Source organism: Cavia porcellus, unplaced genomic scaffold, assembly GCF_034190915.1.
Source record: "Cavia porcellus strain 051 isolate PalLab524CR breed Dunkin Hartley unplaced genomic scaffold, mCavPor4.1 scaffold_12, whole genome shotgun sequence".
Taxonomy (NCBI): domain Eukaryota; kingdom Metazoa; phylum Chordata; class Mammalia; order Rodentia; family Caviidae; genus Cavia; species Cavia porcellus.
The window spans coordinates 43,625,617-43,652,911 of NW_026947495.1; the positions used below are offsets into that span (position 1 = coordinate 43,625,617).

The window sequence follows — 27,295 nt, forward strand, 5'->3', positions numbered from 1 at the left end:
TGTACCATGGGCAGGTTTCATTCCATGTGAGCATAGATGCAAAATATACTTAGGAAGTCGTGGTTTCTAGTAGAACCTGTGGTTTACCTAAATATTTAGTACTACTTCCATCTCTGGGCACATATGACCTTGAATTATTTAACATTTTTATACTGACTTCAGAGATAGAGCCTCACTATAATTCTCAGATTGGTCTTGAACTCTTGGGTATAGGCTGTCTTCTTGCCTCAGCCTCTCAAATTGCTGGCAGTAGAGGCACAAGCTATCACAACTGACTCATATGAATTAAATATATGACACATCAAGACAACCTTCAGTAAAGAGCAAGGTCATTACTGAAATGTGACTTAAATTGATTTGAGGCTTTTTATGAAAAACACTAGCTTATGAATATAAAATTAGGTACAACTGCTGATTTGGCTGTTCAAACCATGAGCTCTGATACTTGTGCATTTAGCTTTATGGTGCAACTGCCTCTATCCACTTCAGTGACCCTTATAATCATACTGAGTCAGCCACAACCCCAGGAGGTCAAATGTCTTATCTTTGAACCATGCCTAAAAACTCTGAAGGTACAATAAAAGGGAAAAAAATGGTTACAGAAAACTGCAGAGAACAATAAGATCCTGGAAATATATGTTAAGATTAACAAATGCACTGAAAGATCCAATAACTGAAGAGAAACTATTATTTTGGTAATTTACTACAGAAAGGAATCATTTGTTTTCTAATGCAAATACTCTCTGTTGAATTCTAAAGTGATTTTCTTTTAGATCTTAAGATCTTAAAATTTTGGAACTTTTTTTCCATTCCTTTACCCCAAATCTTAAAAATTCACAGGCACACATTCATACAAAGCCTCAGGTACATTTTTCTGAAGATTTAATTTGTTATTTTGCCTTGAATGTTTACATTGCAAATTTTTGAGGAAGGTGCATAGTATTACAACATACCAATTTCTACCCTTGAATGTCCTCCTGTGAAGGCTATTATTTAGGTGTTAGTAGCACTAATAAAACAAGCTATAATATAAGTACACTTAGTCAAGGTTGAATGATTCTTAACCACTATTTTCAAAGGCAACATGTATTATGCTTAGCATTCTTACTAGAATAATTCTTTGACTTAGTACTTCACCTAATTCAACCATTTTATTTTTCAAATGGAACAGTGTACCATTTGACATCTAAGAGAGGGATGACCTTGAGTTTGTAATAATTTAAGAATCACAACTGCAGAATATTTTGCGGAGGGAATAAAAGCAATTCTGTTTGAGGTTTCCAGCAGCAGATTCCAATGACAACTCATTACTTCCTATGGCACGTGGAAAGAGGAATTAGATTTTAGTTAGTAGGTCTATTCACTACTCTTGAAGCTTTCTTTATAATACAGTGATATTCTCTTTTAGAGCACAATGCCTGAATTAAAATGAGATTCATTCTTTTCCTTAATGAATCTATCACTTATTTCTCTTTTTATTGAGAAACCAGTATTTTAAAGTGGTAGGTGATCTTTTCTGTTTCTCATGCGGCCACACTAATGTTGTCTTCCTAAAGAATAAAGAGAAAACCCAAAAGTTATCCATGTTAGTTTGAATTTTTCATAGTTTCTTAGTTCAGGTTTTATTTTTAACATTAGAAAAAATACACTAAAATGATGTGATGGCTGTGTCTTCTTACCACTTCAGAAAATCCACCACCCTATCATTTTTTCACATCATTTGTTCTCTACATGCCTTTGTTACATTCCTGCCTGCTCTTATGTGCAATTTATAATTGATACGACATTTTCAAGGATAAAATCATTGGATATTTTGTTTGCAAATCTTGTGTATGTAATAAAATATTCAAACATAGATAAAATTTAAGTTCCTAAAATAGTGCTATAATAACTGGATGAATTTCTAAAATGAATTTTAGAAGTCATTGATTAATGAGAGATTGTTTTCCTTATAAGCACTATTTCAGTAAGATATTCTGAACATGCAAAATCTTGGCAGATAAAAGACACAATGATAAGAAAACCTGATAAAGGCAGAGTTTATAAAAAGCAGAAAAAAAGTGTTTTCATGACTTTTGTTTCTAAAATGAGTTTTGAAGAACCACAGAGTGAAATTTGAACTGTCGTGTTTCTTTTGTTTAAAATCTGTTGCTATACACATAATAAGAGGTGAGCTATGTCTCTTTGTACTTTGTAGGAAAATTTCTTTCCCATTAGCTCTTCAAAACGAGGTCATTTTTCTGGAAGTTCAAACAGCCTCTAGTTTTTTTTTGTTTGTTTGTTTGTTTTTTGTTTTGTTTTGTTTTTGTTTTTGTTTTTGCACAGGAGTAGAACCAAGGGCTTGACATTATATGACATTATATGCTAGACAAGTGCTCTGCCTCTGAGCTACGTCTCCTGTCCCTACTAATTTTTGTTTCTTTGCTTTGTTTTTTTCATAAATTACTCGGGCTGGCTTGAACTTGCCATCCTCTTTCCTCAGCTTCCTGGCTGGCTAAGATTACTGAAATACACCATCAATTCTGGCAGCTATTACTTATTTGCAAGAGTCTTACGTTTTTTTTTTTTTTCCCCCTTTCTTTTCTGATTTGTGATTTACTTTCTCCATGCATGAAGTTAAAAGGTAGTTAAAATGCATACCTTTCTGGGCCTATAATTTGATGAATACTATTATGAAAACTGTGCAATATATAGGAATAGGAAGTTTATTCTCATAAGAGCTTTGCTCGTAGTAGTAAGAAGAACATTTTCCTAATGGTCTTCCTGGCTTAGTGTGTCCCACACTGCATGTCATTTGTTTCTCCTCTTTTCCCAGCTTGTACCCCTCCTCCCTAGATCACAGAACTGAATGGCTTTATGGACATGATATAAAAAAATGCTTTAGTTGTCTGGAGAATAATTCTCAAAGCTGATATCCAGAGATTAACCCATGTGGAAACTAATGAAAAGAGATTGCAGTGTGGAAATAGAAGCTAAATCTGCTGAGCATGACTGAAACTCAGTGTGAGAAGGTAGGCAAAGGAAATAGAGTGAACATATGTTCTTGCTTCAAGCATAAACTGGTTCAGCAATTGTGAGTTCATGCAGGTTGGATCAGAAAGAAACCCACCGCTGAGACAGTAGAGTCATGGATATCAGCAGAACACAAGGATGAAAAGTGGTTTTTGTTGTTGTTTCTTTCTTTAAAAAAAAAAAAAAAAATTCTACTTTATTCCAAAAGAATTTAAGGAAAAATAAGAATATGTTAATTAAATAAACTTTAAAGACAATAAATTTTTCCAGCTCATAGTCAGTATATGTAAGTGGTAGAAAAAGAGAGATACTCTAAGTACTAAATGCATACTTTCTGTAAAATCAAAATTTAGAGCTCTTAGTCAAATTATTTACAGTTGGAATTTCTTTTACATGTGGAAGTCTAAAAACACTAGCATCTGTTAGTGGTTTTAAATCTTAAAAATCATTTTCAAGAAAAACTCATTACTCTGATTAACTTTTTCTATAGCATATAGATATGAAATATTTTAATAATGAAAGTAAATAAACAAAAATCAAGATTTAGGCAACCCTGTTTAATAGATACCAGCAACATATAAAAGTTGCTGAGCAGATAGTAAATTTTTATGGCAGTGATTATATTCACTATTTCTTTTCACTATATAATTATAGATGAAAAGCTGATATGCTTTTTGAAATATATTGTCTCATTTTTAATAAATCATTTAGATATTATCTTTTGACAGGTAGAAATATTTATCATCAAGGATTTTCATTCTTCAGTAGTAATGACTGCTCTTAACTAATATTACAGTAAAATTAAAAGTAGATATATTTAACACTTTGAGAGTGTTTATGATCGCTGAGGCATGCTATTTTATGTTACATTTAGCAATAACAATTGAGACTCAGGACATTTATGATATGTTAATTATGAGAAGGGAAGAATTGATATGTGGTAATAGATTTGACTTCAGTTAATCATTGTAATTCAGAAAATGCTCGGTAATAGGTCATTCATGAGAATGAGACTTAAAAAGAAAAATTGTCATGATTTTTGTCCTGATTATATCATAGAATTTATATTGACATATTTTAATACATTTTGTGTGTATGTGGTTTGTGTGAATATCTGTGTGTGTGTGTGTGTGTGTGTGTGTGTGTGTGTGTGTGCGCATGCGTGTGTGATGGTAGAGTGAGAGAAACCCAGACATAGAAAAAAGAAGACACCCTTCACAAAAGAACAAGCACAATATAATGTCATGAAAAATAATTATAGAAAAGCAAATAAGTGATTGACTCTGGAAATAAAATTGATGTATGAAAAAATCTACCTTCAAGTATAATCATTCACGTTTAGATAGATGTTTAAGTCATGCAACTGGGTGAATTTATCAAAGCTCAAGGAATGTATGTTTAAGATAGATGTGTTTCACTTCAGTTTAATTTTGCAATAAAAGAAAGAATCAAACAAAAGCAAATACTAGTTTGTAAACATACTATAATATTTAAGGAGAAGTGTTCTAATACTTTGATATGCATGCACACTGTGACAGGATGAGAAGGCACAGAAATACTATCAGGGGAAAAAAACATTCTGTAATAGTTAGAAAATCAAATAAATAAGCCACTCACCAGGTATTAAAACGTGTAAAGTTCTATAAAAAAGTGTGATGGGGGAAAGAAGTTCAAAGATAAATAAAAAATAAAATAAGATACAATAAATGGAAGCATAGCATTCACTAATAGTGACATCTCAAATCACCACTGGGGATCAAATTCACTACTGCCTGCTTGCAAGGCAGGTGCTTATGCCGCTGAGCTAAATCCCCAGCCCCTAGTAAGTGATTCTGAGGAATCTAGTTAGTCATTTGGAAAAAGGTAGGATGATAAACATGTTTCACTGTACAAAAGAGTAGGATCCACATCATTTAAATTAAAAATGATAAATTATTCTATAAGCTGGGTAAAATGAGATACTCTGTGATCATAAGGCATAAGTAGTAAGAAAAAATGTTGGCATCTTTGAATGTATTATACTATAAAATATATATAAAATAAGTGAAATAGAAAAACAAATAAACCGATAGAAAATGTTCCTAGATATATAACAGAGGATTAATATCACTATACAGATACTTTAAAAATACCACTTCAGCCAGGCATGGTGGCTCATGCCTGTAATCCCAGCACTCAGGAGGCTGAGGCAGTATCATTGCAAGTTCAAGACCAGCCTGGGCTACAAAGTGAGCTTAAAGCCAGCCTGAACTGCACAGCGAGACCCTGTCTCCAAAAAACAAACCACTTCAGAGATTTAAAAGTAAAAGGAAAGGTAGCAAGGAACAAAAATATCCTCCAATACAGTAATGATCAAAAGACTAGCGTGGGCATTTTTTATGCACACACGTACACAGGGATATCAAATTGAATATTTAAAGACTTTTAACATAATTTTAAATTTGAAAATGCTAGTAAAAACTAGGCAGAGATAGTTTACCTATTAAACTAGCAACATTTTATAACTTTGATGCTTTTTTTGTAAGTCTATGGGAAAATAAAACTGTCACACATTAATGGAAAAGAATCTTGCTGCATCCCAAATGGTGAAGGATTTTCAATATCAAATGCAACATTTGTTTCGCGTTTGCCTTTGGTTTACCTATTCAACTCTAGGAATTTACATAAGATATAAAAAGCAATAATTGTGATTCAATGAGTAGATGAAATTTTGATAGAAACAGAAAAAATTATTAAATCTCAAATTATTTCCTCACAAAACGCAAAAAGAAAACAAACTTATAGTGGAGATACATGGCAAACACCACTTATGTGTGTGATAAAATTGGCCATGAGTAACAGTAAAACTCAACATCCTATCTTACTTCTGCATAAACCAGGTGATATAATATCCCTCCTCTTTTATTCCTACTAAAACAACTTTATCTGAAAATAATATGAAAAAAATGAGTTTATTCTTAAAATATACTTTTAACTCATAATTTATTGTTTATAGAATTTTGTTTAATCAATTGGTTTTTCATTTTCAATAGCTTCATGTTTCCTTAAGCCTGTTTAACTTATAATCACCGTGTTGTTTAGTGTTTTTAAATTGTCAAATATTTTATTTAGAATATATACATGTTCACATTCAAACAATTTCATAGCTGGAAATTCCCTTTAGAAAAATACTAAGAAAAGTAACCTTTCAGGGAAACTTTCAAGTCTTATGTTGAGAACAGTTGCTATATTGTATTTGAGAAATTTCCACCTGTTTCAGAATTCCTACCTGTTTTCAGTGGATTGGACTCCTTAATAACGTATGTATATGCGAAAGAAGGAGAATACATTTTCAAAATATACTGAGAGTTTAGGAGAACTAATAGTTAAGCAACCATGGGAAACTAACGTTTTTTAAAGTATGAATGCCATGGAAAATATGTATGATTTATACAAGGAAGAAAATAGTGCAAATATATGGAATTTTAGAGTTAGAAAGAGAAAATAAGTATGTGAATTTTTTGCTTTACAAAGTAATTCTGGATGTTCGGCACTAGTGAAGAGTTACCGGTGATAGGGAGAAGAGAAAGGAACATGATATAGAGCTGAGTTACATCCTTGACAACTTAAAGTTTAATCAATAGACAAGGAAAAGTCATCAAAGCCTTGGAGAAAGGAGAGGATGTTTGATTTCACTTTTCTTTGCAGCACTAAGAATATTCCATAGATGCATCACTTTCACACATCAAGCCCATTTAATAACTTGAGGACTTGATGACTCATAAGGTCAATGTCACTATTATGATCAATGTATAGAACAAACCTATAAAACATGCAAACTTGAATGCTTTATTGTTCTTTGGCCCTCAAGCTGTCAAACTATATGAAAAAAACTACTTTCCTGTTGCACAAGTTTTCTTTGCATGGATGTATTGGAACATAATAACATTTCTGTCTGTGAATAGTAATGTTTATCAGGAAGCAAAAACCACATGTGAATGTGAAATCCTTATAGCCATTAAAATAAATATACAAGTGATTTGTATCACAGCTTTTTAAATTCTATTAGTTATTAATCTTCTTTGATCAAGGCTGGCTCACTAAGCACAGTCTAACAAGTCATGCAAGCAGTAGTGTTGACAGTCTTTGTTCGGAGTCCTAAATGGATAGTCTAACTAAACTACTGTGTAATTATGGATCCTTTGTGATTTCACATTGTTATGTTCTAGTCAATTTTTCTTTCTTTGAATGACATGTTGTGGTTGGTAGCTTATGTAAAAACATCAATATTCTTTTGAAAAGGATAAAATCAAATTGTAACAGTTTATTTTCCCATAATATGTGCATAACCAAGGGGAAAGATGGTAAATAAGTGTACTCTCTCACACTATTTCTACATGACAGACATTGAAAACGTGCTTCTATCTTTGTAGTTTCACCAAAGTGGACTGGTTAAATCTTTTTCATATACTTGTAAATCCACAGCTAAGAAACAAAAGCCTGGAACATTAATGTACATCTAGATGACAGAGTGAATTATAAGTGAAGACTTTCTAATTTTCCAAACATACAATGATTGAAAAGAGCATCTTTTTAATTTCATCTGATACCAAAGAGATACTACCCTAATGTATTTTATGTGTTTTATTTTAAAATGCTGGTGTGGGCACAAACAAGGTTTTTACATGTTTAAAAAATCTGTCTTTGGGTTAAAGAACATATGGTGACAATTCACAACTTTGGTTTCATAAAGTAATTTTTTTATCCCCAAGACATATTTTTATAAGTATCATTACCAATGCTGCACCTCAGACTATATAATCAAAATCCTTGTAACTGAGACCCACACACCATTTTTTCAAATTGTAGGTAGATTTTAATTGCCAGTCAGTGTTAACTGTCAAAAAACATCATTATGTAATTAAAAAGAAACTTTCACTTGCTTCAAATATGAATTCATTATGTTACAATATAGTATTCATAGGAAATGAAGTTTAATAATGGATATAAATTCATAGGGATATCAGTTTGGGTACCTGTTATGCAGCTAATAGATATTATTGGTTATTACAATCTGAAAATTTTACTCTGAAAGCTAATTACTTATACATTCTGGTCCTACATAATGTTAAGTTTTTGCCAGTTCCATCTAAATGTTCATGTAGAAAGAAAATAAATGTCTTCATAAGACATTGTGCTAAAGTAGTACTTGATCTATCATGTACATTATTTCAAAGAAAGTTGACATTCTGTGTTGAGTTTTAATGTATCAGTTCAGAAAAATGGCTATTTAATCTTAAGATAAATATTTTGATGTAAAATTACAATATGTTTAGTAGAGCCAAGTATATAGCTCAGTGGCACAGTACCTGCTTGGCAAGCACAAGGTTGTGAGTTTGATTCCCCATACCAAATAATTAAATAAATAAATAGCATGGTTTAATATTTTTTTTCAATTTTTCTAATTAGATGTAGAATATAATTTATTATTTTTCAAATGGATTTCATTAAAAATTTGTTATAACCTAGTAAATAATACAGGCTGAGATCAGTAGCTTACATCTATAATTTTAGCACTTTGAAGACTGAGGCGAGGGTTACAAGTTAGAACCCCAGCTGGGAAACACAGGAGTGTAGCCACATGGGAAGCTCAAATTCAACCTGCTTTAATCTCCACTAGGACCAGCTCTGTCTCTATTCTAACTCTGATATGCTGTTCTCACGTTGGTCATTTCTATGGTCCATATATTTAACAGAAGTTTTATCTCCCAGTTTTCTGTTTGGCACTTTTTCATGGTCTGTAATTCTTTTCTAAGCTGGTCATTTGTGTTTTGTACCATCCTGTTTATCTCTGCTAGCTTCTCATGAGTGTTTTCTGTAAGCTTACTGATTGTCTCATATATTACACGTATTATCTATTTAGTTATTTAATTTTTGAACTCATTGTGCAGTTAATTTTTGGATCTCTAATTCTTTTTTCTTCATTAAATTGTTGTTTTCTAGATATCTCCATTCCATGCCTTGGAGAGGGAATATTTTGTTGCCCATCCAACTGCAGTCCTTTTAATCCCTCATATATTTTATACAACAAGTACATTTTCTTAGGTAGCCAAAAATAAATCTTTATTCAGCTGTTCCAGGATGTGTAGATTTTTCATGTTAAGTATTTGAAATCACTGAGTTTTATAGTCATAGTTGGTAATAATCATTATCAGACCATAAAATATAGCTAGTAATCCTTAATCTTTTCTGAATGTGATTCTAGCTGATTATATATTAAATGTGTTTCACTAAATTACATGCAGTTTTTATTCTGCACTGTTGAGTTTGTCATAAAGATTTTATTATGTGCAAAAATCCATCAATGGAATATTAGTAAACTAAATCTAATATCACATAAAGACATTATTCATGATAATCAAGTAACATCTGTTTTAGTGATTCAAGAATAGTTATATTGGTGCAAATTGATAAGTATGAGAAACCATATCAGTACATTGAAGGACAGAAACCATATGATCATATCATATATTTAGTAAAGGCTTTTGGTAAAATTATGATAAAAATACTGGACAAATTAGGCATACAAGAATGTACCTCAATATTACAAAGACCAACTATTATAAGTCAACTTTTACCTGTATACTGAATAAGGAAAAGCTGAATACTTTCTCTGTAGTCTAAGATAAAAAATGTCTACCATCCTAGTTAATCTTAATTGCCAATTTGAGTGGGGTAAGAGACTTCTACAGGTGATTTGATTGGATCATAGAGGTGCTATAATCTTTATTGGATTAATGCACTGAGGTTCATAGGTAGCTGAGTGTCCTGTTAGGAGGTAGGGTTGAAGGAGTTGGGTCACTGGAGGATGTTCTTTGGAGGAGATAGCTCTGCTGGTACTCTTCTCCTGTGCTATGCTTTCACCCATCATGGAATAACAGTTTTGTGACACTCTTCCTTAATGATGGTCTTGTTTTATAACCAGTCCCATTAAACTGACTAAAGCCACTGAAACTGTGAGCCAAATAAATACTACATCCTTTTTTAAATGGTATATGTTATGCATTGTATTTGAATAGCTAGTGAGGTACGTATTACATTTATCTTCACCACCTTATTTTGTTTTACAGCATAACCCTGGGACTACTAGCCAGATTAATTATACAAAAGAAAGAAATGAAGACAATCAAAGTTGTAAAGGAGGTCAAATTTTCAACATTTACAGAGTATGATTTTATATATAGAAAATTCACAGAATTCCACTAAAACTTTTAGAACAAAATTAATTTTTAAAAATCTAGGGTATAAAAAAGCCAGTGGTGTTGCTATTTGCCTACAGTAAACTTTTGTACCCCCAAAACAAGGCCCCAAGATGTTATTCAAGAAAAACAGGGTAACACTTTTTTTTTTTTTAAAGAAAAAGAGCGCTTTTATTTAAGCTGGCACCAGTAACACAGTGCATATGGAGTTTGCAAAGCTGTGCAACTAGGTTAGAATTTTGAAAGACTTATGGTGATTAAACAACAAAGCAAGGAGTGATGGGAAGTGATCAAGAATTAGGAAGGCCTTTGTTCCCCTTTGCTTGGGGTTAGAGACATTTCGCAGTTGGTGGTTAGCCCTTTCTTTCTTTCTTTTTTTTTTTTTAATTCAAATCCCTTGATCTGCTAATTCCAGGAACATTTGTCTCTCATAAAGGGAAAAAGATTGACACAGCAAACAGTTTACTAAGGTGATGACATATACAGAGCAGTATGGCAATGCCTCTGTTAATGTATAACAAAGTGGTCAGTGCTGCAGAGTGGCTGGTTTCAGAAAACAAGTATGTTGTACAAGGTTACTAGGGTGACAAGCATAGCACAGGATGACTAAGCTCTTTTTGCTAATAATAATCTTTTTTACTTTGCATTTTACCTTTTTTTAAACACAACATTCCCCACTGATTTTTGTCAGTGAACCAAATCATTGTCTCATGGAGTTTTCCAACAGACGTATCTGTTCATAACCTTGTGTACTTAAAATCATGAGTTTCATAGTTTGAGCCCAATCTTTGACACAGTTTACCAATTTGTTTACAATGCAAGGTCCAATAGTTAAACAAGTAAGTGAGGTCTAGAGGCTGCAGTAATTAACATTATCAACCAGGGAGACAGAGAAAAGCATCGTTCAAACCAATTGTGTTCAGCTTGTCTGGCTTGTTCTCATTCCTGTAACCACCTTTTAAGGCTGGCCATACTTTGGCAGATAACAAATGATTCTGGGATTTACCAGAATTACTGGCATACAAGCAACAATTTTCTCCTAAGGCCAGAAAGAGGCCTCCTTCCTTTGGGAACAGGAGATCTAGACCCCGCCGATTTTGTAAAACCATCTCAGCCAGTGAACTTAAAGAATCATCTAATTTGGAGATGGAGTCACTAAGAGCTGCTAGATCTTGGTCAATGAGTGCACTTAAGTGTCTATAATTTTGGTCTCCAACTATTAGACTGGACACTCCTAAACCTATTGACCCTCCCATTCCAATTCTCAGTAATATAGGTATGGGATTTCTCTTCAATCAGACTGGACTTTTAAAGTCAAAGCTAGGGAACAAATGACTCCTTCCATTATCTCCAGAGTACCAGTACACTTGTGGAAAGATATGGACTAATATGCAAAGCTCAGGGTGCTGGGTGAACAGGTGATGCATGGAACAAGGAGTTATACCAGAAATACAGGCAAACCAGGTTCCATTTCCATTGGGAGCCACAAGGTGTTGATTAGCAGGATAGGAAAAATTATAAATCAAAACTGAAGAGGTAAGATTACAAAGCATAGTATAAGGGGAAGTGCACAAGGAATAGGAGACAGAGTAAACACAGGTTCCTGGAGCACCCTATACATTGTCCAGTGTGAGTGGGGGCCTAGCACCCAACCACTAAGTTGTGTCATCTGTAGAGGAATTTAAAAGCTGATTTGCCATAATAGTCACAGGGGTGCCCATATAGAATGGAGCTGGGAGGCATAGTCACCAGTCAGCAGTGAGGTTTGGGGCACTAAGATTGAGAAACTGGTAAGCAATGTCCAGAGGCAAAAGGGGTCTAGGAATGGTGCAGAAATGGCAGAGGGCAAAAAAGTCTCAGGAGCAGGAAGTCTAGTGGGGAGGGACAGAATGAGTGACAGGAAAAGACTGAGGTGGCTGGGGAGCCCGAGGGCCTATGGGTCTGGCAGGGGCTGTCCAAACAGGCCCAGGAATGAATTGAGTGGTAAAGGCGCTTCCCGGGTCATATCCAGAGACCCATAACCTAATACTATAATGTTATCCTGCTTTCTAAACGGGATCAGTTGGCATTTTTGGGTCTGAAAGTCATAAGATTACACTGGTTGAGGGTGCAGAAAGATGGGGTCTTCTGAGTGAAGAAAAGTTAATAATCTTTTTTCTTTCCCTGCCAAAGAGATACAGATTCACAACCCCAATGTCTACAAAAATACTCTGTCTCTACAGACTGTTAACACCTACTAGTGTGATTAGAGGCTGGATGTTGCTTTTGGGGGCAAAGATACAAGCCAGTGGACTGTAATTCCTTTTGACTGCATTGGTCTCTGCAAAGCTCTATTAGCAACCAATCATTCAGCATGGCATGTAGACTTAACAACATTCTCTTCTGTCTAATTTTTGCTGGGATGTTATTTAGTAGGGTGCATAAATCTATCTTTATCCCATGGACAGTAGCATTGGCTTTCAATAATTCACCAGTGAAACAGTAATTTTCCAAGTTTCAAACAGCAGGTTATGAGGTATCTTCTTGGGGTCTCCATAAAGAAGAACACATAAGAACAAGATTATTGGATACATTTGGCAATTTTAAACTTTAAAAAATCCTTGGAGGGAACAAGAGTCCACTTATCTGTAGGTTGATTGCTGTCAGAGGCTGGAAGGGGCTAGAAGTGGGAATGATGAATCCAGGCAGGCTTTCCAGCGACTTTGATGGCAGTTAGAGTACGAGGTCCACAGTGTAGGGCCCTCCCCACCATAGTTCGAGAGATTCATGGTGATGTCTCTTGATGAGGACTAGTGTCCCAGGTTCCACAGCAAGGCATTCGTCTTCAGAGTGGAAGAGTGGACCACAGGAGGAGTATATTGTTGTCAGAATAATCAATGGGTGGAAGTTACTACTGGCTGGAGGGCCTGGAGGGACTTAATGAGATCCTGATTAGCCAGATAAGCTAATTTTTCCTCAGAAATCTCAGGAATAAGAGGAGGAGGTATCCCATATAGAGCTTCAAGAGGGGAAACACCTGCAACATAGGGGGTACATCGCGCACGCAAGAGGGTAAAAAGGAAGAAAACTCAACCAGTTCTTGCCAGTTTCCAATGCCATCTTAGTTATTACTGTCTTTAAGGTCTAGTTTGTCCTTTCTACTTGTCCAGAACTTTGAGCCGGTAAGCACAATAGAGTTTCCAATAGATCTGCAAATCTTGCGTTAGTTTTTGAGTTATCTGGGCTATAAAAGCAGGGCCATTGTCAAACCCCATGGATAAACAGAGGCCAAATCAAGGAAACTGGTATCAGGGCTGACTCAGACTTAGTAGGAAAAGCTTTGACCCATCCAGGGAAAGTATCTACCATTACTAATAAATACTTATTCCCTTGAAGACCAGGCTTCCCCATTTCTGTGAAATCTATTTCCCAATGTTTTCCAGGCATAGTCCCACAATAATGAGTGGTTTCCATTTGTTGTGGTTGCTTTGGTTTCACCAACTGGGACTGAGGGCATCTAAGGCTCACAGACTCAATAATCTTTGATAACTGAGGGATAAAGAAATGATCTTGATAAAGGACAGTGAGTTTTGATCCTCCCATGTGAGTCAACTGATGAGCTAGTTGGATGAGTTCTCATCCCAAGGCCTTGGGGAGGAAGACTCACTTGGCAGGAAGTTTTTACCTGCCCCTAGAGATATTAAGCTTGGCTTAGAGTTGAGCTGCCAAATGCAAGTCTTTTTGAGAAAAGGCCTCTGACAGAGTAGGTGGAATCAGCAGCAGTGTGGGGCTGTCTCAATCCCCACTGATTTTGTGGCCAGTTTTCAGTCAGTGGTGTGTGCTAGATTGGTTAAAAGCCACCTCCCTTGGCATCCAAATGGTAGCTAACAAATCCAAAATTTGGGGAGCATTTTTGATCTTTTGCCCCCCTGAAGTCAATAAATACCATTCTTAATAAATGGCCCCATGAACATGGGCAGCAGTAAATGCATATCTGCTATCAGTCTGACAAATTGAGGACCTCATTGAGGGCAATGAGTTCTGGCCAGGATATTTCTGGCTCCAGGGTTTGTTTCCATAGAATCTGAGAGTCCATAGTGATGGTGGCTCCCGTGATCCACTTACCTTGATAGATGTAACTGCTTCCATTGGAGAAATACAATGGAACTCTGGATAGTGGCTAGTGTGTCAAGTCTGGTTGAAGCCTCTTGAGATGATCAATAACGTCCAGGCAGTGGAGTAGCTGGGTTTAAAGCCACTGTCCCCTTGAAACTGATGGTCGTTGGATCCAGAAGTAATGCCTGATAGTGCATGACTCAGGAGTTAGGCAGTCATCAGTTTGGCAGAGCCTTGATGTGAATCTCCAGTGAATGGGAGGAGACAATTAAGAGTTTCAGTCCAAAAGTCAATTTTTGAGCCTTTTTTACTAGGAGGGCCACTAGGGAAATCACCCACAGACAAGTTGGCCATCAGGCTCCACATTATCAAGCCCCTGAAAAAATCTAAAGCCCATGGAAGAGCTTGGGACAGTCCTTTCATCAATGCCCCTTCTCTTTACAATAAGCACACTGATTTTTATCTAGGGGCAGAGAAGACTTCTTATTCGGGTTGGGTGATTTGTCAGCTAGCATTCCCAGCACATTTGTCCACTTCTGGTCTTTAGGGTACTCCCGGTTGTCAAATATCTTTTAAGCAATTTCTAATAACTAACTGAGGGACAGTCCCTCAAATCCATCAAGCCTTTGGAATTTTCACTTAATATCTGGGCACAGTGGTTACAAAGGCAATATTAATGGCCCTTGCTTTTCAGGTGCTAGAGGATCTATGGGTGTATAAATGTAATAGGCCTCTTTGCAGAAAACTCAAGGGAGACACATCAGCCAACTGTCTCACCTTTGTTACCTTGGACAAATTGGTGGGTTTTCTGGCAGATGCCCTTAAAGGCTTCTGAGAACAACTGGTAATACTGATCGAGAGACTCCTTACCTCTGGTTGTCCAACTGGGGCAAGACAAAGGGAAAACATGGTTCTGGCATTTGGGATCGAGAATGGGTTTGCATCTGAATCACACACTACTTTTTATCCCACAGTATGAATATTCTCTCTCCCTTCTGTTGTAAACAGAACCTGCAAAATCTGCTGGTAGTTGTCCCAAGTGGGGTGATGAATGGAGAAGACAGTTTCCAAAAGAGAAATAAGGCCCTGAGGGTCCTTAGAAAAAAAAAAAGAGGTTGAGGAAGTGGAGTCTAGCGATTCTGAATGCTGATGGCTCCTAGTCTGGGTGGAACTGAGAATAACAGTCTTTTTAAATTTTTATTTTCATTGGCAAATAGATTTTATGTAATGTTCAATATTGAATTTTTATCATTATATAAACTTGGGGAGACTCCAGTTTGTACTCCCCATTTTTGGAATAGCATCTCATTTTAATGGAAACATTTTTCAGTAAGGGTTTACTGATCCAATTCTGTCAAATTCTGAACACATTTGTATTTCTCTGTTTTTTACTTATTACCAGTCAATTACCTTTTCTCTAGATTTTTAGACAACATTAATACTTTTAACAAAATTCTTGAAGGGACTTTCTTTGAGTAGTCTAAAATACATTAATCATTGTATGTCTTTTTACCACCTTAAAATGTTATGCTTTAAAGAAATGTAACTTTCTTAACTTGCTCAATAACAGTATGTCCTGGTTTCACTTGGTAAAGTTAATATGATTTTAAAAACCATACATATATATGTATATATACACATACATATGTAAACATTTATGCATATATATATATATATATATTTTTTTTTTTTTTTTACATTTTAACTATAAAGAAAACTACTTTTTAAAGGCATGCTGAGGTTGAGGACTAAAATATTAAACAAGGCGCCACAAAAGAGAAGACCAACATTAAAGACACAAAGGTTTTCCTGTTCACAGTTCAGCAACCTAAAGGAAAGTAAATTTTCATCATGATCCTTGAGTCCAATAAGCCAAATGGAACTGCAACAGTAGTTTAAGAGAAATAAAAAAAAAAAAAACCTGAATGTTAATACTGAGATAACAGAAATAAAAGAAACCTTAATGTTAGTACTGAGGTAACAGATGAAAAGAACAAATGGCTCCACAGTAAAAATATAACAAGCACAAAACCAAAAAGGCAATAAGTGCCAAATCACAAATGGGCTAGAAGCCCTTTCCCAGTGCAGAAGGACCCCAGGCTCATCTGCAACTTCAAATGTGCGCACTCAAATTACAAAGAACAAAAGACCCAACTATTTACAGATGGTTCAAGCCGATTGATTGGTGAAAAACGATATGGGAAGGGATCCTCGTGTAATCCCCAATGAGTCCCCAAATGTTGTGCACTGAAAACAAGGCCCCAAGATGTTATTCAAGAAAAACGGGACAAGATGTCTTTTTTTAAAAAGAAAAAGAGTGCTTTTATTTAAGCTGACACCAGCGACACAGTACAGATGGAGTTTGCAAAGCTCTGCAACTAGGTTAGAATTTTGACAGAGTTTTATAGCGATGAAACCACAAAGTAAGGAGTGATGGGAAGTGAGCAAGAATTAGGAAGGCCTTTGTTCCTCTTGGCTTGGCGTCAGAGACTTTACGCAGTTGGTGGTTAGCCCTTTGTTTTCTTAATTCACAGCCCTTGGTCTGCTAATTCTAGGAACATTTATTTCTCACAAAGGGAACATAGGTTGACACAGCATCATTTGTCTCTCATAAAGGGAACAAAGGTTGACACAGCAAACAGGTTTCTCAGGTGATAATGCATAAATATGGCAATGCCTCTGTTAATGTGTAACAAAGTGGTCAGTGCACCAGGGTGGCTAGTTGCAGAAAATAGCTGTGTTTTACAAGGTTACTAGGGTGACCAGCATAGCACAGGATGACGAAGCTCTTTTTGCTAATAACAATCTTTTTTACTTTGCATTTTAGCTGTTTTTTTAAAGCACAACATAAACTATCTGAAACAGAAAAAAAGAAAGCAACCTAATTTACAATAGCCAGAAAAATTAAACCCAAAGTATTAAATTTAATCAAAAAGATAAAAGGTCCTTAAAAAGAAAACCATAATACATTGATGTAGGAAACTGAAGAAAACACAAAACAGAAAGCCATCCTATGTTCATGGTTTTGAAAACTCAATATTATTAAATATCTATACTATTCAAGGTAATTTACATATTCAGTGCAATCCCTATCAAAAAAAGCCTTTTTATAGAAACAGAAATACCATTCTAAAATTTACATGTAACCATAAAATACCAAATAGTCAAAGCCATTTTGAACATAAAGAACAAAACAGGATATACTATAATACTTGACTGCAAAATAGAATAGAAATTCATGTTAATCAAAACATGATGAAATTGACAGCAAAATAGGTATATGTATCTGTGGACCTGTGGGACAGAATAAAGATTATAAAGCTACTTGATTTTTTGAAGAGCTATTAAGGGCATGTATTTTAAAAAAGAATTTTATTCAATAAAAGGTTTTGGTAAAATGGTTATCTGAAGGCAGAAGAGTGAAACTAGACCCCCATCTCTCACTAGTTAGCAAGATTAACTCAGAATAGGTTAAGAGTTAAATGTAGGCCTACAATTAGTTAACTAATTAACTATTAGAAGAAATGTGGGCAAAAATGCTTCAGGACATGGGAGTGAGTAACCTTTTTTACATAAAAGCTAAAACTATTAGGAAATAAAAGGAAATAATAAGATTGAATAAAACTAAAATATTTCTGCATAGTAAAGGAAAATTAAACAGATTGAAGAAACTCCTAAAAAATGGGAAAAAAATACTTCCATACAGCTGCCAAGGCATTGATATTCAAAATATATAAAAACCCTAAAAGCGTAATAACCAAAATACAAAAAACCTGAATTCAAATTGAGTAATAGATCGAAATAGATATTTCTCAAAAAAGACATAAACATGGCCAGCAAACATATTCAAATGCTAAACACCACTGATCATCAAAGGAATACAAATCAAAAAACAAGATATTACCCCACTACAGTAAGAAATAGCTCACATAAACAACTACAGATAAAATGTGCTTGCAAGAATATTGGTGAAAAGAACTCTTGCATATTGTTTATGGGAATGTAAATTAATACAGCCATAGTGGAAAATAGTATGGAGCTTTCTCCAAAATTAAAAAAAAAAATATAGGTGCAATATTGCCCCATAGCTCCAGTGCTGCATATATAACCAAAGGCAATAAAACCTATATTTCAAAGATAAATTTGTATTTCACTCTTCATTGTAGCACTATTGACAATGGCCAATAGACATAAAAAACCTATGTGTTCATCAGCAGATGAATAGGTAAAGAAATTCTCATACGACTGTACAATGGAATAATGAAGTTGTGTTGTTTGGTACAACATTATTTGAACTTAAGATCATTATATTAAAGTGAGGTAAGTCAGGTACAGCATGATATATGTACATATACACACACTGCGTGATCTCATATACAATAGTAATCTGAAAAATATGATCTTATATAAGTAGAGAATATTGTTTACCAAAGGCTACAACAAGGAGGTGGTGATGCTAGATGAAGGAAGTATGATGAATAGGTAGTAATTTATAATTATATAGCAAGAAGCTCTGGGGTACTATTGTGGCATAACTGTGGTAATAAAGTGAACAGTTATGCATTATAACTTTTAAATCCTAGTGGTAATGATTTTGAAACTTTTCACCATGAAGAAATGGTAAGGATTTGTGGCCATAAATACATTTATCCTGATTTAAACACTGTGTAACGTGTATCAAAATTTCCATAGTTCCTATTAGTATCTATAATTTCTTTTTATATTTTTGTGTGTTAGCCAAAAAAAAAAAAAAAAATAAGCAAAAGCAAAGTCTCATAGACCAATAAACAAAGGCAAATATCTCACACAATAGAGATCAAGGATTTTTCTCAGGTAGGAAAAAGATCACATTGCGATTTAGTATTTAAAAAAAAGTTGTCTAGAATAAAGTTAAGAAGTAAGAATATGTTAGATTTTTTATAAAAGCGATCATTTGTGGGATCAGTGACTCCAAATCTGTTGTAAGAAGAGAACCCACAACACTGTGTTCTTAAGTGGCAGCAGTCTAGGTAAGTTGTTCTTCAGTATTTGTTCACAGGCACTCAATCCCTACAGGTAAGAGCAAGGGAAGTCTAACTACTCATCCAGCTGGCAGCAGATCTTGGCGTCATCCACATTGTGCTGTTTATAGGCATCTACAGAATGCGAGAGTTATGGGTTTAAGAAGGCTTCCACACAGATTTCAGAAGACCTGGAAGACCAGGCCGTGTGCCCTTGAGAGTGCAATGTGTGAAGCTGTGAGGGTCAAGCCAAAGGTGCAATGGCCACACCAAAAGTGTGGAAAATCCAAGGACATGGGTCATGTGAGGAAGGCTACAGGGAGGAAGCAAGGTGGTCCTAATAGAGAAGCCGTGGGAACTGCTACTACCACAAATGCTATAGAGGTAGAGCCATGTAAGGCCATTGGAGTTCACAACTTGAGTGTATGGAATTCTACACATGGAACTACAGGACTTAATGTTTGCCCTGCTGGATTTTAGATTTTATTTGGTCTCATTCCTTTGTGTCCTCCTATTTATACCTTTTGGAAGGTGTTGTCTATTTTTTGCCATTGAATATTAAAAGTGTTTAATTTCCTTTTCATTTGTAGTTGAATCTTGCAGATAAGAGTTTGCCTTAAATCTTAGGGGGAACTTTGAACTTGGACTTTTCAGCAATGCTAAAATCCAATGCTTGGATTTTGGCACATCTTAAAAGATGGACAAATGCCTTTTTCATGAAGTGATGTACATGCGTCTTTGTGGACCAGAGAGCAGAATGTTATGGCTCATGTCTAGATTCCCTCTCAAAGTCTCATGGAATCAGAGATGAGGCTTTTTCAAAGGTGACTGATCTATAATATGTGATGCTGGGATTGATTCTTGGTGCAATGCTAAGCGCAAGGGCACTAGGATTAAGGATGTGAGTGCTGTCTATCCTGAATTGGCCTGGATAAGATATAAAGAATAGGAGGAGCTGTGATTGTCCCTTGGTTGGTTTACTATCTTCTGCCAACCATGAAGTATTTCGCCTCTACAATACTTGTCTGTCATTCCACTCAGTTTTGGAGCCAGTTGATAGTAGACTGAAATATCTGCAAACTGTTAATTAAATAAAAGTTTTGCCCTTTAACTCTGAGTGTCTGGTATTTTGTATCAGCAACGAGAAAAGTAACCAACACAGGGATAATCATTAGCTGAGTAAATATATAGAGCTTTTTATTATTTAAATCATGGACAAACATTTATGATACATGAACATACATTTATCCTGCATTTATGGAATCAAAACCTAGTTTTTAGCAAGATCTCTACATAATGTATTTATATGATAAAGTTTTAAACACAATTTGTATAAAATTTATATAAATAACTTTAGTTGTGAAGGTATCATTTGTGGCAGAGCACTTGCCTAGCATGCATGGGGCCCTGGGTACAATCTTTAGCACCACGAAAAACAAACAAACAAACAAATAAAACACACACACACATACACAAAGAAAAAATTCACAGTACAAAGCAAGGTACTGACAAATCCAATCGTTTTAATACTGAAATATGAGCTAAATGTTTGGTAATTCTATTAAAAAATACAATTTGAAACTGCAGGAAGCCTCATAGAACAGGTGAAAGAAATTTTCATTTATGAGGAATTTGATGGTACTTAGCCATAAATTGAGCATGGTAATATTCATAGAGTTTATGTCCAAATAGTTTTAAATTTTTTCTATAAACTCTAAGTAATGAAAATATTCTAGTGATAAGTATATTTTGCTTTAGGACTTGGATTTAGCTCATAGCACAGCACATGCCTGGTAAGCACAAGGTCATGGTTTGATCCTCAGGACAAAAAAAAAAATGCTTTAGCTTATTTGTCTATAGTACATAAAATCATAGTATATCTTACTAAATATAAACCAGTGATTTGATGAAATATAAAAAATATATCAGTTGAATATGTCACAAAATCATAAATATGAAAATCATGAATGTTCATACATATCTACGGTTTTGAGATAACTAGGTAAACTGCCATGAAAATATTTAATTTGTACAATTTAAAAGTTATTTAAATTATCAGTACTTCACATTTCTCTACTGATAATTTTCTTTTCTCTTTTTGGTTTACTGACAGTTTTCAACTTCAATTTATATTTGACAAAACTTGTATATATTTAAGGTATAAAACTTTACATTTGATGTGCATAAACATTATGGAATGATTATCAAAATCAAGCTAAATGAATATCCATTTCATAACATTATTTTTTGTGTGTGGGGTTAGATGACTTAAATTATTTTAGTACAATTCAAATGTGTGGTACAATATTAATTATAATAACTATGCTCTACATTAGATCACTAGAACTTATTCATTCAGTATAAATGAAATTACATTTCCCTTGATGCATGACTATTTATGTAAGAAAATGAATTAATAAACATATTAGCCAATTTTACTTTTATGCTACATTAAAAAAATGACAGTGGAAATTTGCTCTAAGCAAACATAATAGCTGCATCAATGGTAAATTAGTTCATTATAGCATTGACACATAATGAATATAAAGTTACCAGTGGTGTAAGAATATTGTAACCACAAAAGTAAAGCTTGAGAAAAGTGGTTTAAGAAGCAGGACCCAAATACGTGCTCTCAGTTTAGCATTTTAAATAATTTCCATAAATTTATATCATTCTTATTTTCTTTATTGGCATCTAGTATATCAAATACAAAATTATTATTAAAAAGAAATTACTTTTTCCAAATAAGTCCAAGTGAGAAAATCATGGACTAATACAGTGGTTCTTTAATGTGAGATAGCCTTCATCCTATTTTCCAAATGACTTCTTTATTGATGATAGTGATTATCGTTATCATACATGTTTTGTGCTTGCATGATGTAAGTGCTGAGATATTTAACGAGTAAGGAGGGTGGAGGAATATATAAAATAGTAGAGAAGAAAACACTGCACATTTACTAATATCGTTATTTCAGTTCCACCAGTGATGACCTACCTAGAGATTCTAGTGAAAAGATAATGAAGTTCAAAGGAAGTATTTGAATTTTACCACCACCACTAGAATAGATAGCTACGATTCTAACTGCTTTTCTCACTCCAGTACATTTTCATCTTTTTGTATGTGAATTAAGCTTGTATTTTGAAGGCTTTTTTAATTGTTTTCAAATAACTATATGCTGAACAAAGTTATAGATAGGAATATGTACATTATTATCTGCCTGTAATAATGAAGATTTCATGTTACATTTTAGGCTGTTTTAAAGATGATTAATATCTTAACAGGTACACAATCAGTTTGGTTTATGTGTTTTCACATTTCACATTGTTTTGATTTTCTTTCTACTCATTCATAAGGAACTACCTTTAACAAAGTTCCATTGTGTATGTATTAGCACATTATCATAAATGTCAGGGGGCATCTGGTGCATTTAATTGTGTGCAATTATTTTATTTTTAAAATATTTTACATTAAGAACAACCTCAAGAATAAACTTCTATTACTGCTCCAGAAACTCTTTGACTTTTTTTATAATCATAATGATTTAAAAATGCATGACAGAACTGTAGGAATGTTGACAGGTTGACAGGGGAAACAGCCAGCTGCATGTTAAATCTGGAGAACCACCTAGAGCACTGAACATACCATTTACCCAAACATACATTTTTGAATTGTATGCTCAAAATGTGAAATCTGGACTAGTTTGGATTTGTAAGTAAAGCTGAAAGTTTTTTTGTACGGCAAAATCTTAAGTGGAATGACAGATCTATTTTCTTATTAATTCGTGGGCTTTTGAGATGAGAGGCTCCTAATCTCCTGAGACCTTTTTAAAATTACCAAATCTCAGTCTCAATCCTGAGGAAAGTCCATTTCCTTTGCCGGTATTCAGAAAATCAGGAAATTTTAAGATGGGACAATGACTCTTAAACCCTTTTTTGAACACAATATGGCTTATACTATTTAAGTAGAATGGAAATCATACATAACAAGATTTTGCAATAAAAAATCTGTTTTTAATTTTCAGAACAGTGTAGACTCAAATGCCTCTCTGTGGTTAGGACTTTTTAGTTATGTAATAATTGTTTTTTCAAAACAAAGAATAAAATTACATCCAATGAATGAGCTCATCTGTTCCTGTTATACCTAGTTTTTATTGACAGTCTCAGGATGTCATTTAGCTTTCTTAGATTTGTAGAAATCATGCTGCTTTGTTCCCTGTAGGAGTTAAAATAAAATATTAGTAATTATGCATATTTAATTTTCAAAAGGCCAAGTGATTACTCATAGCATTTATAAGAAAGAAAATGATTTTAGATAAAACATTTCTTCAGTATTTTTTCAAGACTGAATTTGTATTATGGATATTTCTTCTTTTAATGAATAGGATGAAAAATAAATTAGTTAATATCTTTCTTCTTTTCTCTTTTCCAGATGCAAGACAAAAGTCTACCCTGATGAACTTCCAAACACAAGTGTAGTCATTGTGTTTCACAATGAAGCATGGAGCACTCTTCTTAGAACTGTTTATAGTGTTATAAATCGCTCCCCACACTACTTACTCTCTGAGGTCATCTTGGTAGATGATGCCAGTGAAAGAGGTATAAAATGTGTTAGTTGCATTTTTTAATTAGAAAGCTTTATAACAGTTAAACAATAGGTACAGTGATTTGTGTTTGGCTCTCAATCATCTACCCAATTTTTATCACTATGCCTTATTAATGTTAACTACAAGAACAATTAACTAAGTCTTCCACTTTTCTTCATATTTACTTTAACTACCCTAAGCTATCACCCAAAATATTTTCTTTATTCCCAATTCAAGAAGAAGTTACATGGCTGGATATAAGACCCGAATTAACTGATATAACTGATATAACTTTATCTTAACGCAAAAGTCATGTTATGAGTTGGCCACCATTTCTGTGTTGAATTTCCACCATGGAAGTAACTTCTTTGTCTTAAAACAGTTTTGAAATTTTTATTGCATGTTACAGATTTTCTCAAGTTGACTTTAGAGAATTACGTGAAGAATTTAGAAGTCCCAGTCAAAATTATCAGGATGGAAGAGCGCTCGGGGCTGATACGTGCCCGTCTTCGAGGAGCAGCTGCTTCAAAGGGGCAGGTGATAACTTTCCTGGATGCACACTGTGAGTGCACGTTAGGATGGCTGGAGCCCTTGCTGGCAAGAATAAAGGAAGACAGGTACAAGTTCATGTGTTACGTCTGCGTGGGTTACAACTAAACCTGTAAAGGCAATTCTACCTAACACTATTTCTCTTCCAAGCCGCTATTTTCAGAATATTCATTTCGTATGTCTTTTTAAAAAGCAGTTTGAGTATACGAAGGATTGGCTTCTTTGGGTTAAACATGAGTTGTTTTTTTTTTTTTTTTTTAAGAAATAGTTAAATAATCCAAACAATATAAGTGTGTTGCATGTTGGCTTCTAGGTAGAGGAAAGCAATCCAGTGAGAAATAGTACAATATGTTTTACACACAAATTTCCAAAGCAATTTTGGGTCCTCACAATTCTACTTTGAGGTAAGTAATGCAGATAATTTTATCTGTACCTAACAATAGGGAGAAAAAAAATTTAAAACCTTGACCCAGTTCCTGAAAGTGCTAGATAATCCATTTCTACCTACTCACTCACCAGTGTTCTGTTTATTACCTCAATGGTGTTATAGTTCAAATTAAACTCAAGAATCTTAAAAATAAACACGCACACACATTCTCCCCACTGAAATGAAATCATGATTAGAAAAACAAGCAAACAAAGAGCACAGCTGTAAGTTTAATTATTTAAGCAATATTTCTACTCTCTACATACAAATTATGAACTTTGAAAAGTTGAGTAACACTCTGTAGAAATAAAGAACCCTGGTACAGAAATGTAATTCTTTCTGTCCAGTGGTGATGCAACGATGCAAAAGTATTTTTGCAAACATTCATAAACATTGGGAATAAATGAGTAGAATTTCTAAACACTTTAATGAAGATAAACTGAATGTTGTCCACTGTGGCAGCAAAGCATTACATAACACTTTGCTTGCATGTTCAGTAAATGAGTCTGTGTAGACTAGATACTCAAGACAGGGGCTGCTTAGTCTGAGCGACTTTGGCAGGAGTTAGTACTTGCTGGGAAGGTGGATGGAGCCTGGTCAGCACAGTGAACCACAGCAGTTCAAGAAGGCACTGGGAGTCTTTTCTTCAACTGAAGGTGGTACACAGCTGATAGCATTTTGTATATTGTGCAGTACTCACAGGGAGATAAGACTGGCAAAATAAAATAAACAGAACATCTTAAACGCATTTTCTGGCAACTTTCTGTGCATTGTGCTGCTTTTTGAAATGTATGTTTCACATTCAACTTAGTTTTTAATGTAAAGTTTTATTGTGGTCATGAATATGGAAATTTATTATTTATTCTATATGTGCATGTGTTATATTTCTATGTAATAAACTTCATCCTTTGTCTTGATGATAAATTTGAGCATTATTCTAAAGAGATAATAAATTCTGTCCATGATTATAAGATCTTTTTTATTCCATAAGTGAAATTATTAAATCTAATGAAAGAAAAAAAATTTTATTAGGTCTAGAGTCACCAAGATGTCTCGATGAATTCTATTGATTTTGGAGAAGCTCAGGCTTTGACCAAATGTGTTTAATGTGAGATGACATTAGTGTTTAAAAAGAAACAGTGGTCAACTCTTCTTTCCAAATGTACATGTAGAATTTGGAAGCCTATTATTATATTTGCCCCCTGCTATATGTGAAAAACAAACTCTAATTCTTCATAATTAGCTACACTCAATGCAATCTTGGATAGATTTGAACATTTACTTATGGAGATAGCAGGATGGTCCCATAGAAAACATGTAAGCTGGGAATAAGGGAAATTAGAGAAGGCACTCCATGGATTAAAAGATGATATTCCCAAGTGAAATTTTCTCACATTAAAGAGCTACGATCAAGAACATTAAGCTTTGAATGTTTCTTACTTTATGAAAAAGCATAGAAAAATCAGAATCTTAAGTTGATTGTCTTACCCTTTCTTACAATAGCATCTGGATTATGGCAACTATAAATTCTTTATTCTACAAAGTTCATTCAGAAATTGTCATGAGTTTATTATCTTTCACAGAACACATTTATCATACTGATGGGTTATGGTTTTAATTAGTCCTGTTTTTTATTCTACTAGGAGTTTTTTTCCCCATGAGAATATTCTTAGAACTCTCCTTTAAACTAACCTACCCTATTTGAAATGCAAACTATCAGATCTAATTTTCTATCTTCTCTTCTCCCCTCTGTGCATGTTATTGCTTTTCAGTGAGTTGTAGCTAAAATGATGTATAATCTCGAAGCAGCTCTACTAATCATGCTGTGGGTGGAGGTTTTATGAAAAATAGGCTATTCTCATACTACTGAGTTAGTACTCAGAATGCATTTGGAAATCAGCTTGAAGGTCAATTAAAATATTTGATTAGATTTCACATGTTAGAATAAGGAGAATGTACGTAAGATATAGTCAAATGAAATAATTTCATATAAAAAGTGGTGAAATAAAATCAAAGACATATTTAAAACAAAGAAATTAACTTATAATACCAGCTATAATCAATTTGAAGAATCAATTGTTACATTTAAATGATCAATTATATGTAAACTGGTTTTAATTTTTCTACAGGAAAACAGTTGTGTGCCCTATCATTGATGTAATTAGTGATGATACCTTTGAATATATGGCTGGGTCAGATATGACTTATGGAGGTTTTAACTGGAAACTGAATTTCCGCTGGTATCCTGTGCCCCAAAGAGAAATGGACAGGAGAAAAGGAGACAGAACATTACCTGTCAGGTATGTAGATCGTAACTTTCAAAGAATGGTATACACTCCTGTAATAATAAAGGAATATTATAAATTTTGGTCATTTGAATTATTTCAAATC

General features: G+C 34.2%; 1 protein-coding gene across 5 annotated transcripts in view; it reads left to right on the forward strand.

Moving 5' to 3' along the window:
* Positions 1-27,295, forward strand: part of Galnt13 (polypeptide N-acetylgalactosaminyltransferase 13) — a 464,434-nt gene that overhangs the window by 257,825 nt on the left and 179,314 nt on the right. For all 5 annotated transcript variants that reach the window (XM_063259105.1, XM_063259107.1, XM_063259108.1 and 2 more), the window contains exons 4-6: positions 23,775-23,941; positions 24,338-24,545; positions 27,034-27,204. In XM_063259105.1, coding sequence (XP_063115175.1) covers positions 23,775-23,941; positions 24,338-24,545; positions 27,034-27,204 — 546 coding nt within the window. The remainder of the gene's footprint in view (positions 1-23,774; positions 23,942-24,337; positions 24,546-27,033; positions 27,205-27,295) is intronic.